Raw genomic sequence first — 14,042 nt, 5'->3', positions numbered from 1 at the left:
TATAATGAGTAAAATGCACTGTAGGTACATGAACGCTGTGTCAAATAGGTCCATAAACTTAGAAACCGGACATCTAGCCCCTCGAACTTGCGAACCCGTTCACCCCAGGTCCAGTCCGGTTTTGCATGGCTTGCATGGCGCTGTGCGCCCGCGGTTTGCTACAGTAAACCCGGATTTGCTACAGTTGCCGCGGTTTTGTTTTTTCTTTTCTAATTTATTTCGGCTGAATCTTTGAAAAATCATAACTCTTCGATACGACATCGGATGAAGATGATTTTTATATGAAAATTGTAGCCCTCGACGAGATCTACAACTTTCTAGTTTTGAGTTTTTTCATTTGATGAAGTTAAGTTGCCCAAAAAAATTATACAAAAGTACAGCACCATAATAATCACGTACTTCTGCTTGTCGCACTAGAAAATTAATATATTTTTCTGTTTGTTGTCAAATGAAGACACTTGTATACTAAAATTTTAGTACTCTAAAAGATCTAGATTCTTAGAGTTTTAAGTTTTTATATTTGAAGTTGTTAAAATGTCGATAAAACAGTATAAAGCAGCATATTAAGTACACAAAAGACGTTGAGGCTTTATACTATTTTATCAATATCTTAACAACTTTAAATGTAAAAACTCAAAACTACAATAATCTAGATCGTTAAAAGTGTTAAAATTTTGATATACAAAGTGTCTTCATTTGACAACAAATAAAAAATATATTAATTTTCTAATGCGACAAGCAAAAGTACGCGATTATTATGGTGCTGTAATTTTATATAATTTTTTTGAGCACCTTAACATCATCAAATGAAAAAAATTCAAAACTAGAAAGTTGTAGATCTCATCGAGGGCTATAATTTTCATATAAAAATCATCTTCATCCGATGTCGTATCAAAGAGTTATGATTTTTCAAAGATTCAGCGGAAATAAATTAGAAAAGAAAAAACAAAACCACGGCAACTGTAGCAAATCTGGGTTTACTGTAGCAAACCGCGGGCGCACAGCGCCATGCTGTTGGAGTAATGGGCTTGGCCCATTTATTCTAAAGCATTAAAAGAATTTAAAGCCCACTATTAATGCTAGGGAATCAATGTTTAATTCCGTACCGGGAATTGAGGAGGATCTCAACCGACTTAAAAGGTGGACTTCTTGTACACCACTTGTGAAGCCGGTAAGAGGAGGACGGTGAACCACACGCGCGCGCGCTCGCTCGCCTCGCCGGGCCGGGCCGTGGCCGTGGCCGTGGCCGAGGCCGAGGCCGAGGCCGAGGCCGAGGCGCGGCCGGCCGGACGGGCGGGCGGGGCGGGGCGGCGCGGCGCGGCGCGATGTGATGGCTATTTTGCCGTTGACAGCAATTAATCGTGCGATTAAACGTGCAATTAAATCTGTAATTAATGGCCATAACCGCATCACCTAAATGACTCTGATGGTGTCCAGGTTCAACGATCCTGAGCACCTGAGTCACTATATAAGGAGTGCCATTCCCCTCATCCATCCTGCACCAGAGCACTGAGGCAACTCGGCTCCTCTCTTCTCCCTCTCCAGTTGCAACAACTGAGTTCCCCAACGCTAATTTCTGCGCGCACAGAATTAGCGTGAGCAGGCCTCCGAAACCTTGCTCGCCTTGAGATCCTGCACGGGATAGGCGGGCAATCAGGTTTTTGGGTAACGCTTTAGCGTGACTGCAAAAAATACTAAGGCTTTGCCCGATTGTACGACTACTTCCTGGTGGACGAGCCGAACGACTACGTCGACTACATTCTGGTGGCCGAACGACTACGTCGACTACATCTTGGTGACCGTTCGTGGGACTGCACTGCGAACTTCTTCCTGCACCGATTTAGTTCGACTACTTCGACTGAGGCCAACCGAGTAGATGTCTACTCCAGTTGGTAACAGCGCAGCCAATGCCTCCGGCAACGGCCCCGCTTTAGGGTACTCCCTGAAACTTTGGTTATTTATATTGTTTATGCTTATATGTGTGATAAGTATAAACATGTTCACATGTTTTATTTTACTCCTTAAAGTCATAGAAATATTGCTAGTTTATACATTTAATTTTGGAATTAAAATATACCGAAAATTGCCTAGATTTCTAACAATCCAAAAACCTGATTGTGTTAATAGGCTTTCGGTATCTAGCTTTGCTGCATCAATCAAACCATCACCTTTTGATGGTTCAAATTACAAACATTGGCAAGAGCGGCTTATACTGTGGTTAACACTATCGAGAGTGATCCATGTGAAAGAGGGTAAGCCTGAACAATTCTCTCCAGAGGAAGGGAGTGCGTTCGATGAGGCTGATATCCTCTTTCGAGGCTTGATCATTAGTGTTCTCGGTGATAACCTGGTGGATTCTTATATCCGGCTGCCAACTGGGAAAGCTTTGTGGGATGCTCTTGAGGCTCAATATGGAGTATCTGACGCCGGGAGTGAGTTGTATATCATGGAGCAGTTCCTTGAGTACAGGATGGTCGAAGACCGTTCTGTAGTGGAACAGGCTCATGAAATACATACTCTGGCAAAAGATCTCAAAAATTGCAGCAAAGAGTCCCCATGTGTGTTACCCAATAAGTTTGTGGCTGGAGGTATAATCTCTAAGCTGCCACCTTCTTGGAGGGACTTTGCTACTTCTCTAAAACATAAGAGACAGGAGTTCACAATAGATGGACTCATAGGGACTCTTGATGTTGAGGAGAAGGCGAGAGCAAAGGACATACGTGGGAAAGGAGTTGTTGGTGCTTCAAGTGCCAATCTTGTTCAGAAGAACAACTCCCATAAGAACAAGAAAAAGCCACCGCAGAACCAACCAAAGACTAAGAAGACAACCACTTTTAAGAAGAAGAAGAAGACGGGAGCCTGCTATGTGTGTGCTAGTACGGATCACTTTGCTGCAAAGTGTCCGAACCGCAAAGGCAACGACTCCACCAACATGGTTATTAGCGAGCCTGGAGGAACTTCGGGGTACGGTAATTTATTACCTACTGTTCTTTCAGTCTTTGGTTCACCCGAGTGGTGGGTTGACACTGGTGGTAATATTCATGTTTGTGCTGATGCTTCTTTGTTCTCTTCTTACCAGACCGGCGGGACTTCCTCCTTGCTGATGGGGAACGGATCACATGCGCGTGTTCTTGGTGTTGGTACGGTAAATCTGAAGTTTACTTCGGGGAAGACCGTGCAGCTGAAGAACGTGCAGCATGTCCCCACCATCAAGAAGAATTTAGTCAGCGGCTCTCTACTGTGTAGAGATGGTTTCAAATTAGTCTTTGAGTCCAATAAATGTATCTTGTCTAAGTTTGGTACTTTTGTTGGAAAAGGTTATGAAAGCGGAGGTTTGTTCCGTCTTTCTTTGTCAGATGTTTGTAATAAAATTGCATACAATGTTATTAACGTTGATGAAACAAATGTTTGGCATTCGAGGCTTTGTCACGTTAATTTTGGTTGTATGATGCGCTTAGCTAATTTGAGCTTAATTCCAAAGTTCACTTTTGTCAAAAATTCTAAGTGTCATGTATGTGTTGAATCAAAACAAACTCGTAAGCCTCATAAGACCGCGGAGGCAAGGAGCTTGGCACCCTTAGAATTAATTCATTCCGATTTGTGCGAAATGAATGGAGTGTTGACAAAAGGTGGTAAAAAATATTTCATGACTTTGATTGATGATAGTACTAGATTTTGTTACATCTATTTGTTGAAGTCAAAAGATGAAGCTTTACACTACTTTAAAATCTATAAAGCTGAAGTAGAAAACCAACTTGAGAGAAAGATCAAAAGAGTTAGGTCAGATCGTGGTGGCGAGTATTTCTCAAATTTATTTACTTTATTCTGCGAGGAACATGGTATTATTCATGAGAGGACGCCTCCCTATTCACCTCAGTCAAATGGGGTTGCCGAAAGAAAGAACCGCACTCTAACGGATTTGGTTAACGCCATGTTAGATACAGCGGGACTTTCCAAGGAATGGTGGGGTGAGGCTATATTGACTGCATGTCATGTCCTAAACCGTGTTCCTACAAAGAATAAAGAGATAACTCCTTTCGAGGAATGGGAGAAGAAAAGGCCAACACTGTCATACTTACGTACATGGGGTTGTTTGGCAAAAGTGAGTGTGCCAATAACCAAGAAACGTAAGCTTGGACCTAAAACTGTGGATTGTATCTTTCTAGGTTATGCTATTCACAGCGTTGGATATAGATTTTTAATAGTGAAATCTGGTGTACCTGACATGCATGTTGGTACTATAATGGAGTCCAGAGATGCTACATTTTTTGAAAACATTTTTCCCATGAGAGATGAAACAAGTTCATCTAGGCAAGAGTTCATCAAGGATGATGGCTCTGCTGAGCCGATAGAACACAATGAACATACACTTGTAGAAAATCCTGAGGAGGATAACAATGATGCTCCGAGAAAGAGCAAGAGACAAAGGACTGTGAAGTCTTTTGGTGATGATTTCATTGTATACCTCATAGATGATACACCCAGAACCATTGAAGAGGCATATTCATCTCCTGATGCTGACTATTGGAAGGAAGCAGTAAGGAGTGAGATGGATTCTATTATGTCTAATGGAACCTGGGAGGTCGTTGAACGTCCTTATGGATGTAAACCGGTTGGATGCAAGTGGGTGTTCAAGAAAAAGCTTAGGCCAGATGGTACTATTGAAAAGTACAAGACTAGGCTTGTGGCCAAGGGTTATACACAAAAAGAAGGAGAAGATTTCTTTGACACTTATTCACCAGTTGCCCGATTGACCACAATTCGAGTGTTACTTTCCTTGGCAGCCTCTTATGGTCTTCTCGTTCATCAGATGGACGTTAAGACGGCTTTCCTCAATGGAGAGTTAGAAGAGGAGATCTATATGGATCAGCCGGATGGGTTTGTATCAAAGGGTCAAGAAGGAATGGTTTGTAAGTTGTTAAAATCTTTATATGGTCTCAAGCAAGCGCCTAAGCAGTGGCATGAAAAGTTTGATAGAACTTTGACCTCTGCCGGCTTTGTTGTGAACGAAGCTGACAGATGTGTGTACTATCGCTATGGTGGGGCTGAAGGAGTGATTTTGTGCTTGTATGTGGATGACATACTGATCTTTGGCACTAGCCTTAATGTGATTAAGGAAGTCAAAGAGTTTTTATCTCAAAATTTTGAGATGAAGGATCTGGGAGAAGCTGATGTTATCCTTAATATAAAGCTGCTAAAAGAGATCAATGGTGGGGTGATTCTTACACAGTCTCACTATGTGGAGAAGGTGTTAAGTCGCTTTGGTTATAGCGACTATAAACCTGTCTCAACACCATATGATGCCAGTTTAATTCTTAGAAAGAACAAAAGGATAATGCAAGATCAGCTGAGATATTCTCAGATCATTGGTTCATTAATGTATTTAGCGAGCGCTACAAGACCTGACATCTCGTTTGCTGTAAGCAAACTGAGCCGGTTTGTTTCAAACCCGGGAGATGATCATTGGAAGGGTCTTGAAAGAGTAATGCGCTATCTGAAGGGGACAATGAACTATGGAATTCACTACACCGGGTACCCAAGGGTACTAGAAGGGTATAGTGATTCAAATTGGATTTCTGATGCTGATGAGATAAAAGCCACAAGTGGATATGTGTTTACACTTGGTGGTGGAGCTGTTTCCTGGAAGTCTTGCAAGCAGACCATCTTAACGAGGTCAACTATGGAAGCAGAACTCACAGCATTAGATACCGCCACTGTTGAGGCTGAGTGGCTTCGTGAGCTCCTTATGGACTTGCCGATAGTTGAAAAACCGTTACCGGCAATCCTAATGAACTGTGACAATCAAACGGTAATTGTCAAGGTGAATAGTTCAAAGGATAACATGAAGTCATCTAGACATGTGAAAAGGCGGTTGAAATCTGTCAGAAAATTGAGAAACTCCGGAGTTATAGCCCTGGACTATGTTCAGACGGCTAAAAATCTGGCAGATCAGTTTACAAAGGGTCTTTCACGAAATGTGATAGACAATGCATCTATGGAATTGGGCTTGAGACCCACGTGAGTCATTCTATAGTGGAAACCTGTCCTATGTGATCGGAGATCCCGTGAATTAGGATGGTGAAACAAACTAAAGTCTGACTGTGAGAAGAGAACCTTTGTGAAAAGGGCTCATTCCGTGTATAAGGTGCATTTCTCTTCTAATCTGTATGGCAGGTTGGTCTATACCTTAATGTGTGCCAGGTGGTTTCTTTTAAACAAATGAGTTGTTTTCTTGAAACAAAGATGTTGTCCTACAGAACATCTGAAAGGAACACACCTATATGAGTTTGACCACTGGTCATGGTCTATGAGAATTGGGTATTCTCTAGAAACTCATGAAGGGCCTGGAGTATGACTTATAAGCTCCAAACCGCGGGGATGCTTTTGCAGCCTAGTACCAGTGTAGGGCTCTGGTCAAACTTGTTTGCACAAAACTGGCAATTCAAGGCATAGTCCATTGCACAGTTGTGAATAAGTGTAGCCTTTGTCCTAGATGGAAGTTCAACTTAACAGTCTCTGTCGAATACTGGTATATCAATGAGAGAATGAGGGTATTTCTAGTGTGGCTTAAATTTCTTGGTGGGGATTGTTGGAGTAATGGGGTTGGCCCATTTATTCTAAAGCATTAAAAGAATTTAAAGCCCACTATTAATGCTAGGGAATCAATGTTTAATTCCGTACCGGGAATTGAGGAGGATCTCAACCGACTTAAAAGGTGGACTTCTTGTACACCACTTGTGAAGCCGGTAAGAGGAGGACGGTGAACCACACGCGCGCGCGCGCTCGCCTCGCCGCGCCGGGCCGGGCCGGGCCGGGCCGTGGCCGTGGCCGTGGCCGTGGCCGAGGCCGAGGCCGAGGCGAGGCGCGGCGCGGCGCGGCCGGCCGGCCGGACGGGCGGTGCGGCGCGTCGCGGCGCGGCGCGGTACGATGTGATGGCTATTTTGCCGTTGACAGCAATTAATCGTGCGATTAAACGTGCAATTAAATCTGTAATTAATGGCCATAACCGCATCACCTAAATGACTCTGATGGTGTCCAGGTTCAACGATCCTGAGCACCTGAGTCACTATATAAGGAGTGCCATTCCCCTCATCCATCCTGCACCAGAGCACTGAGGCAACTCGGCTCCTCTCTTCTCCCTCTCCAGTTGCAACAACTGAGTTCCCCAACGCTAATTTCTGCGCGCACAGAATTAGCGTGAGCAGGCCTCCGAAACCTTGCTCGCCTTGAGATCCTGCACGGGATAGGCGGGCAATCAGGTTTTTGGGTAACGCTTTAGCGTGACTGCTCAAAAATACTAAGGCTTTGCCCGATTGTACGACTACTTCCTGGTGGACGAGCCGAACGACTACGTCGACTACATTCTGGTGGCCGAACGACTACGTCGACTACATCTTGGTGACCGTTCGTGGGACTGCACTGCGAACTTCTTCCTGCACCGATTTAGTTCGACTACTTCGACTGAGGCCAACCGAGTAGATGTCTACTCCAGTTGGTAACAGCGCAGCCAATGCCTCCGGCAACGGCCCCGCTTTAGGGTACTCCCTGAAACTTTGGTTATTTATATTGTTTATGCTTATATGTGTGATAAGTATAAACATGTTCACATGTTTTATTTTACTCCTTAAAGTCATAGAAATATTGCTAGTTTATACATTTAATTTTGGAATTAAAATATACCGAAAATTGCCTAGATTTCTAACACATGCAAGCCATGCAAAACCGGACTGGACCTGGGGTGAACGGGTTCGCAAATTCGAGGGGCTAGATGTCCGGTTTCTAAGTTTATGGACCTATTTGACACAGCACTGCAAGTTCATGTACCCACAGTGCATTTTACTCATCTATAATTACCCGAGACCCTATTTGCCACAACTATAAACACTGTAACAGGCTTATGTCAAAATTGTCCTCATCTTATACATATAAAGAATTTGTACTACACAGGTGCAAAGACCTCTCGAGAATATCTCAAAAACAAAAGAAATAAGAGAGAAAAAGAAAAAAAATGCAGAGCCACTAGAAACATCTGATCTTGGTCCGTTGTCAATACTCTTCCGGCAATAGTTGTACATTTGTATAACATGAATGAATGTTCCCCAATGAATATCAGGAATTTTCCATGTCCGGCCCTTACCACACATCCCTCAGATATCTGCCCTCTGTTTGGAGATTCTTCACGAAGCTCTCGGCTTTAGAACTGTCAAGTGAACCCTGTTTTAAACAGAAAAAAAAGGACAGAGTTTGCATGAGAAATGAGGAATTCACCATATTATTAGTGGTATGCAAGTACTTTAAATCCCCCATGAAAATGAGGCCTATCATCAGTACCTGCTCCTGAACGATGGTGTGGAGAACTTTATGTACATCTCTGGCCATGCCTTTGGCGTCACCGCATACATAGATATAAGCACCTTGGGAAATCATGTCCCAGATTTCAGATGCCTGGAAATGGACAGAGTGGAATTATGAGTCACCGGACTAGGGGCTCGAAGGGTTAACTTTAGTTTATAAGAAAGGTGCAGATGAATTACTTTCTGCGCCATTTTGTGTTGCACATATTCCTTGGTAGGACCCTGACGTGAGAAGGCAAGAACCAGCTCAGATAGTGCTCCTTGCTCAAGGAAATTGTTCAGCTCATCCTCATAGATGAAGTCCTGAAAATCAAAATCATGTCAGCTATGGCCTATAGCAGTGCAGATCTTTGGTGTTAACTGTTAAGTGAGATATCTGTTCGGTGTGTACCATCTTGCTATTTCTGCATCCAAAGAAGAACACCGATTGACCAAGCTCGGTTCCAGATTCTTTTTGAGCTAGCCTCTCCTGGTATCATGGATGAAATTTGCACATTAGCAGTCTGACTGATGACCAGTTCATAAGCATAAGTACCATGGGGGCAGAAATCAACCTGCAAGAAGCCACGGAAGGGTGCTAGACCAGTCCCAGGGCCAATCATGATAATTGGAACTGAAGGATCAGCTGGCAGTTTGAAGTTTGATTGTCTCACAAATATCGGAGCCCAGCTGCAATCCTTGCTCTCTTCTGATGGAACAGCATTCTGAAAATCCAATCGGGACTAGGCATGAGGGGGGAGACGTTAGCCTAGATGGGCAAGTGGTGGTCCAGAAGGATATTTTTCGGTATTTAGGATCGGTGCTACAAAAGGATGGCGACATTGATGAAGATGTTAGGCATAGAATTTCAGCTGGCTGGTTGAAATGGCGGCAAGCTTCTGGCATCCTTTGTGACAAGAGGGTGCCACAAAAGCTAAAAGGCAAATTCTATAGGACAACAATTCGTCCGGCGATGTTATACGGTGCTGAATGTTGGCCTACAAAAAGGCGACATGTCCAGCAACTGAGTGTAGCAGAGATGCGGATGTTGCGGTGGTTTTGCGGGCACACAAGGAGGGATAGAGTCTGGAACGAAGTTATTCGGGATAGGGTCGGGGTGGCACCAATTGAGGAGAAACTTACCCAGCATCGGCTGAGATGGTTTGGACATGTCCAACGAAGGCCTCCTGAGGCGCCGGTGCGTAATGGGGTTCTTGAGCGGGTCGATAATGTAAAGAGGGGTAGAGGTAGACCTAAACTGATGTGGGATGAGTTGGTGAAGAGAGACCTTAAGGATTGGAATATTTCTAAAGAGATAGCTTTGGATAGGAGCGCTTGGAGACTAGCTATCAATGTGCCTGAACCTTGAACTTATTTCTTTCGGGTTTCATCTCTAGCCTACCCTAACTTGCTTGGGAAAAAAAGCTATATTGTTGTTGTTGTATTGCAACAATGACAACTCAATTTACTCATTTAATGAAAATTATCATCTTTGGTACTATCACGATTGGTGAGAACAGAGACTCTTTTTATGGAAAGGACAGAGAGATATCAAAACCCTAAACACAAACACACACACAAATAATACGATCACAATTTACCTTGATCCAAGTTGAGCATACCCCCTTATGTACCCTTCCAGCGGGTGTTGTTTCATTCACAAGCGCACATGTGACATGAATCCTAGTTGGTGCCATACTAATAATAGACAAAAAAAATATATAGGTCAGCAACATTGAACTATTCATAATGAGAAGTAAAATGTAAGTCAGATTATTTACCTAGGTGAAGATGAAATAGAATAGTATCTCGGTTGAAGACGAGGGGCAACAGCTGCAAAGAAGACTCCTAGTGGAGGCTTTGCCGAAGGGAACTCTGCCATGACTTCCAACAGGCTCCTTTGACTTGCCACAACCCATTGAGCATACTCATCCTGAACCATGAATACACTTGTTAAATCTTATGCCTATGATTTCCATATAAAGATGAAAAATTGCACGGTTCACTCAGAAGCTCACCTTCCCAGCAGGAGAGGCCAAGAATTTTAAACGGTCAGCCTCAGCAGGATCTGAAGCATAGGTAGCTAATGCAACCAAAGAACTCTGCAAATCATACACATCTTTTGATTAAATTATCTCGTCAATTGTCAAAATATGTAGAATTTTTGGCATTTTGCACTGATGAAACACTCACCTTCTTTGGTGAATTCAGAAGATCAGCATATCGGGCAAGTGCGTTCCTCACAATGATTGGGGAGGGGAAAGGAGAAGGAAGAGAAGCACCGCTTAGTGGAGTACCATCCTCTTTATCTGCATGGATGGTGAAAAATGTCTCCGGCGAGTAGCCTAACAACCTCTCTGCCTCCTCCACAACTTCAGGGCAGTTCTCAGTGTATACACCAACATGGTCACCAGTTTCATACCTGATAAGCAGCATGGTAAATTATATTAGGAACATCATTTAAAGGAAAATTTAATAACTCGACTAGCAGTCTTTTTCTGATTAAACAATGCTCAGAACTGTAGATAATGACTTACATAAGACCAGATCCAGCAATGTCAAATTCCAAGTGAGTGCATGAACGATCAGAAGCAGGAGTGTGGAGCTCTCGCCGCACAGCCACATTAGCCCTAAAGGTGCAAAGAGTGTCCAGCTTATTAATTTGAACTCCAATATTACAGAAAATCTTGGGGTTTTCTGCCCTTACTTCAAATATAGGGAAAATAGGGAGATTCTTACCGGCAAGGATGCTGAGCATCATGGACGGCATGACCATTTGCAAGGCTGAAGTTTTTCTCCAAATGAACTGCTTGCTCAGGCTTGATGAATTCAACCCGGTATTCAGGAATAGCAGCTGTGTAAGTAGTGCCTGTGGAGACATCATTTTCATCACGAAGTAAACGATCCAACTCTGGCCAGAGAGCTTCTTTCCTGAGGAGACAATAGAGTTCAGGAAGCACCATAAATAACACTGAAGCAGTCAAATGACAAAATTCAGCTTGAGAGAAACTAATAAGACATACCATGCATTGAAGTCATCCTCAATGCATTGATCATCATCTCCGAGACCAACTGGAACAAGGCATTTTCCACCTAGTCAAACATGAAACACCTAAGGTCAACTGAACAGCTTGACTAATGAAAAAGACATGTACGATAGTCATGACTCATGTGCATACCTTGTTCAGTTAGGAGGTTGTCAACTACCACGGCTATCTGTAGCAGATCCAAGAGATCAAAAAAATGAATGCCAGCATAACAAGATTTTACAAATGAGGAAACACATAGTAAAATGATATGATAAGTTGTATTTTTGAGTACCTTGTTGAAATGCTCGTACTGTCGATTGCCCAGACCAAACACAGCATACTCAAGATCACTCAACCAGACTCCCCTCTCATTTCCCTCCGTGAACCATTTGTAGAACCTAGCGGCATTGTCAGTTGGCTCACCATCTCCGTACCTGAAATTTACCAAACTAACATTAGCAAGGTTTCCTTGAGTACTAAGACAGAGTAAATGAGAACGTTCACCAAATTTTGACTCTTCCTAAATTGTTAATTCAACTATTACAACTAAGGCTTCATCCAAGCTGACAAAATGAATAATGAAATAAAGGCAGACAAAGTGTGCTGAGATCAATATAAATTTCAGGACAACATTATGAATGTTTTGGTGTTTAGAAGCTGTGAAACTACAAATGACTTTCTCTCTTAATACAAAGATATACAGCTCTCCTGCGTGTTCTAGGAAAAAAAACTACTATTGACTTACTTTCACATTGCGCACTGAAGTGTGACATCAAAGTGCTATAAAAAGAAGAGCACAATGGCAAGAATAAATGTCTTACGTTGCCACGAAGAACAACGCTATCTTCTCTTTCTTCAAATTTTCCTCAAATTCCTCATCCTCTGCTGCATAATCATCCTATAAACACCCATACTTTGTGCATAAGATCATTTGAAGTGATCCTTGTTTTGAATGATGCACCAGACTAAATTTCCATTCAACGTTCATGGTTCTGTGCTGTTATTTCTTACCATGTCCACAACTTTAAAGATTGCCTTGTCATATCTTGCCTTTGCCTCCTCAGCAAGCGCCTGTTATATACATAGCAGATCAAATAATTAGAAGACCATATTATATACCTAACAAAAAACATGCATACAGCCATACACTGAAGATTACAAGAAGGGTTCAAGACTAGAAAAGACAATTGTCTTTTCGTCTTTTCCCACCAAATCTACCAAACAACTCCCACTTTTCCCCTTTGTTTGTTGCTTTTACGCACGAAACCAACCACGACGATGTGATTTGGTTGGGGTTCAGAAAGAAAGGGAGCAGAGGAGAAGGTTTGTTTAGCCCACCAACCCCCCCTCCTTGAAGGTTGACATCGACAGCCATATTATTTCCATCCACATGCCTGTGTTGCTTATTTGTGGTCAACACATGCCGTTGGCTATTTGCTACTTGCTACTTGCTAGCAGCAGTTGAACAAAAAAAAAAAATCCTGACGGGTGATGACTGATGAAGGAACGAGCGGCTTGTTGACTTTGTCAAGCAAATACTAGCTAGTAGATCAGTTGGACTAGGACACCCTGGAAAATTAAGTCCGATAAAATTCGTATTTTGTTCCAAACTATTCAAACGTGGCGGTAACATTTGTAGACTAGCCATTTGTAGACTAGCGATCTCGGGGCCGGCACGACAATGATGGGGAAGGTTTTAAAAACCCGTCGCCATCAACCCAGAAAGCAGTTGCTAGTTGCTTGTCTCCCCTAATCAAAATCCCCGTACCCTTGGAATTACAATTTTGTTTGTATAGCGTAGTAAATAAACAAGCTAAAAATTCGTCAAAAAACAAGCAAATTTATATATGAGAGAAAAGAGAGGGTGATCAATCGGTCGTCGCTGCGCACGCACGCACCTTGGCGAACCCCTCGGCGGTGCCGGTCTGCGTGCCGAAGAAGACGGTGACCTTCTTCCTGTCGGCCGCCGCCTCCGCCTCCTCGTCGGCGACCTTGGCGCTCCTGGCCTTGAAGTGCACGGCCTCCGCCGCGGCGGCCGCCTCCTGCTTCCGCTTCTTGCCGGCGGCGGCCCGCCGCCAGAGCACGAGCAGCGCGGCGCCGAGCACGGCGGCCGCGAGCGTGGCGACGAGCGCGCGGCCCTCGGCGCCGCCCCCGCCCAGCTCCGGCGGGACGCGCCCACGCAGCAGCGCCGCCACCAGCTCCATCGCGCCCGACGACGCCGCCGAGTCCATCGTCAGCTCGGCGCCGGGGGTTGGTTGGCTGGTGGTAGGTGAGGCGGCGGCAGGGGGGAGGGGAGATTGAATGCTGTGCGCGGCAGCGGCGGTGAGCGAGCCTTGGTTACGGTCGGGCCGGCAATTACGGCTCGCAACAGCTCGGTACGGTGGACGCCGCTGCTGCTGCCGGCGAGGCGGGGGAGGCGCGGGGGCTTATATAGCCGGGCGGGCGGCGGGGATGGCGAGGCGCGGTCAAACCACCTACCACCGCGGCGGAGGGAGAGGCTTCGCTGCGGCTGCGGGGTGGGCCCGGGGGTGCTGCGTGCGCGGGCGTCAGGGCGTGGGCCCGGCGCGGTGGTGGGGGTAGGTTTTGGGGGGATGGCCGGATGGCATGGAACCCGAGCAGCGTGGCTGCTCGGTGGCGTCATGTTGCTGGGTGTAGGTGGGGGGAACCGGGGAGGCGGGAA

At 44.6% G+C, this 14,042-nt stretch overlaps 1 protein-coding gene across 3 annotated transcripts; it reads right to left on the bottom strand.

Annotated features, from left to right (window-relative positions):
* Nucleotides 1-7,878: 7,878 nt before the first annotated feature.
* Nucleotides 7,879-13,765, bottom strand: LOC120711888 (NADPH--cytochrome P450 reductase). 3 transcript variants are annotated; one of them, XM_039997563.1, is made up of 17 exons: nt 13,261-13,765; nt 12,374-12,433; nt 12,184-12,260; nt 11,655-11,796; nt 11,513-11,549; nt 11,357-11,426; nt 11,073-11,264; nt 10,871-10,963; nt 10,527-10,755; nt 10,352-10,435; nt 10,115-10,266; nt 9,935-10,031; nt 8,909-9,058; nt 8,746-8,823; nt 8,535-8,657; nt 8,332-8,445; nt 7,879-8,214 (listed from the first exon to the last, which is right to left on the bottom strand). In XM_039997563.1, exons 1-17 carry the CDS (start codon nt 13,591-13,593, stop codon nt 8,134-8,136), a joined length of 2,112 nt encoding a protein of 703 aa, XP_039853497.1. In that variant the 5' UTR covers nt 13,594-13,765; the 3' UTR covers nt 7,879-8,133. The 3 variants fall into 3 exon arrangements, with proteins under 3 accessions (XP_039853497.1, XP_039853498.1, XP_039853499.1); XM_039997564.1 differs by lacking the exon at nt 13,261-13,765 and adding an exon at nt 12,510-12,654; XM_039997565.1 differs by lacking the exon at nt 13,261-13,765 and adding an exon at nt 12,522-12,545.
* Between the last annotated feature and the right edge of the window lie 277 nt (nt 13,766-14,042).

The sequence above is a fragment of the Panicum virgatum genome, chromosome 6K (assembly GCF_016808335.1).
Source record: "Panicum virgatum strain AP13 chromosome 6K, P.virgatum_v5, whole genome shotgun sequence".
In the NCBI taxonomy this organism is placed as follows: domain Eukaryota; kingdom Viridiplantae; phylum Streptophyta; class Magnoliopsida; order Poales; family Poaceae; genus Panicum; species Panicum virgatum.
Note: the sequence above shows the minus strand (reverse complement) of the source record. Positions and strands in the feature narration are given on the sequence as shown.

Bases quoted from the DNA above. Each gene is read 5' to 3' on its own strand.
- LOC120711888 (XM_039997563.1), bottom strand. From the start codon at position 13,593: ATGGACTCGGCGGCGTCGTCGGGCGCGATGGAGCTGGTGGCGGCGCTG. The intron at 11,797-12,183 runs GTAAGACATTTA...GGTAAATTTCAG, and splicing joins GCGTTGTTCTTCGTGGCAAC to GTACGGAGATGGTGAGCCAA. The intron at 8,824-8,908 runs GTTGATTTCTGC...CCATGATACCAG, and splicing joins CCTTCCGTGGCTTCTTGCAG to GAGAGGCTAGCTCAAAAAGA.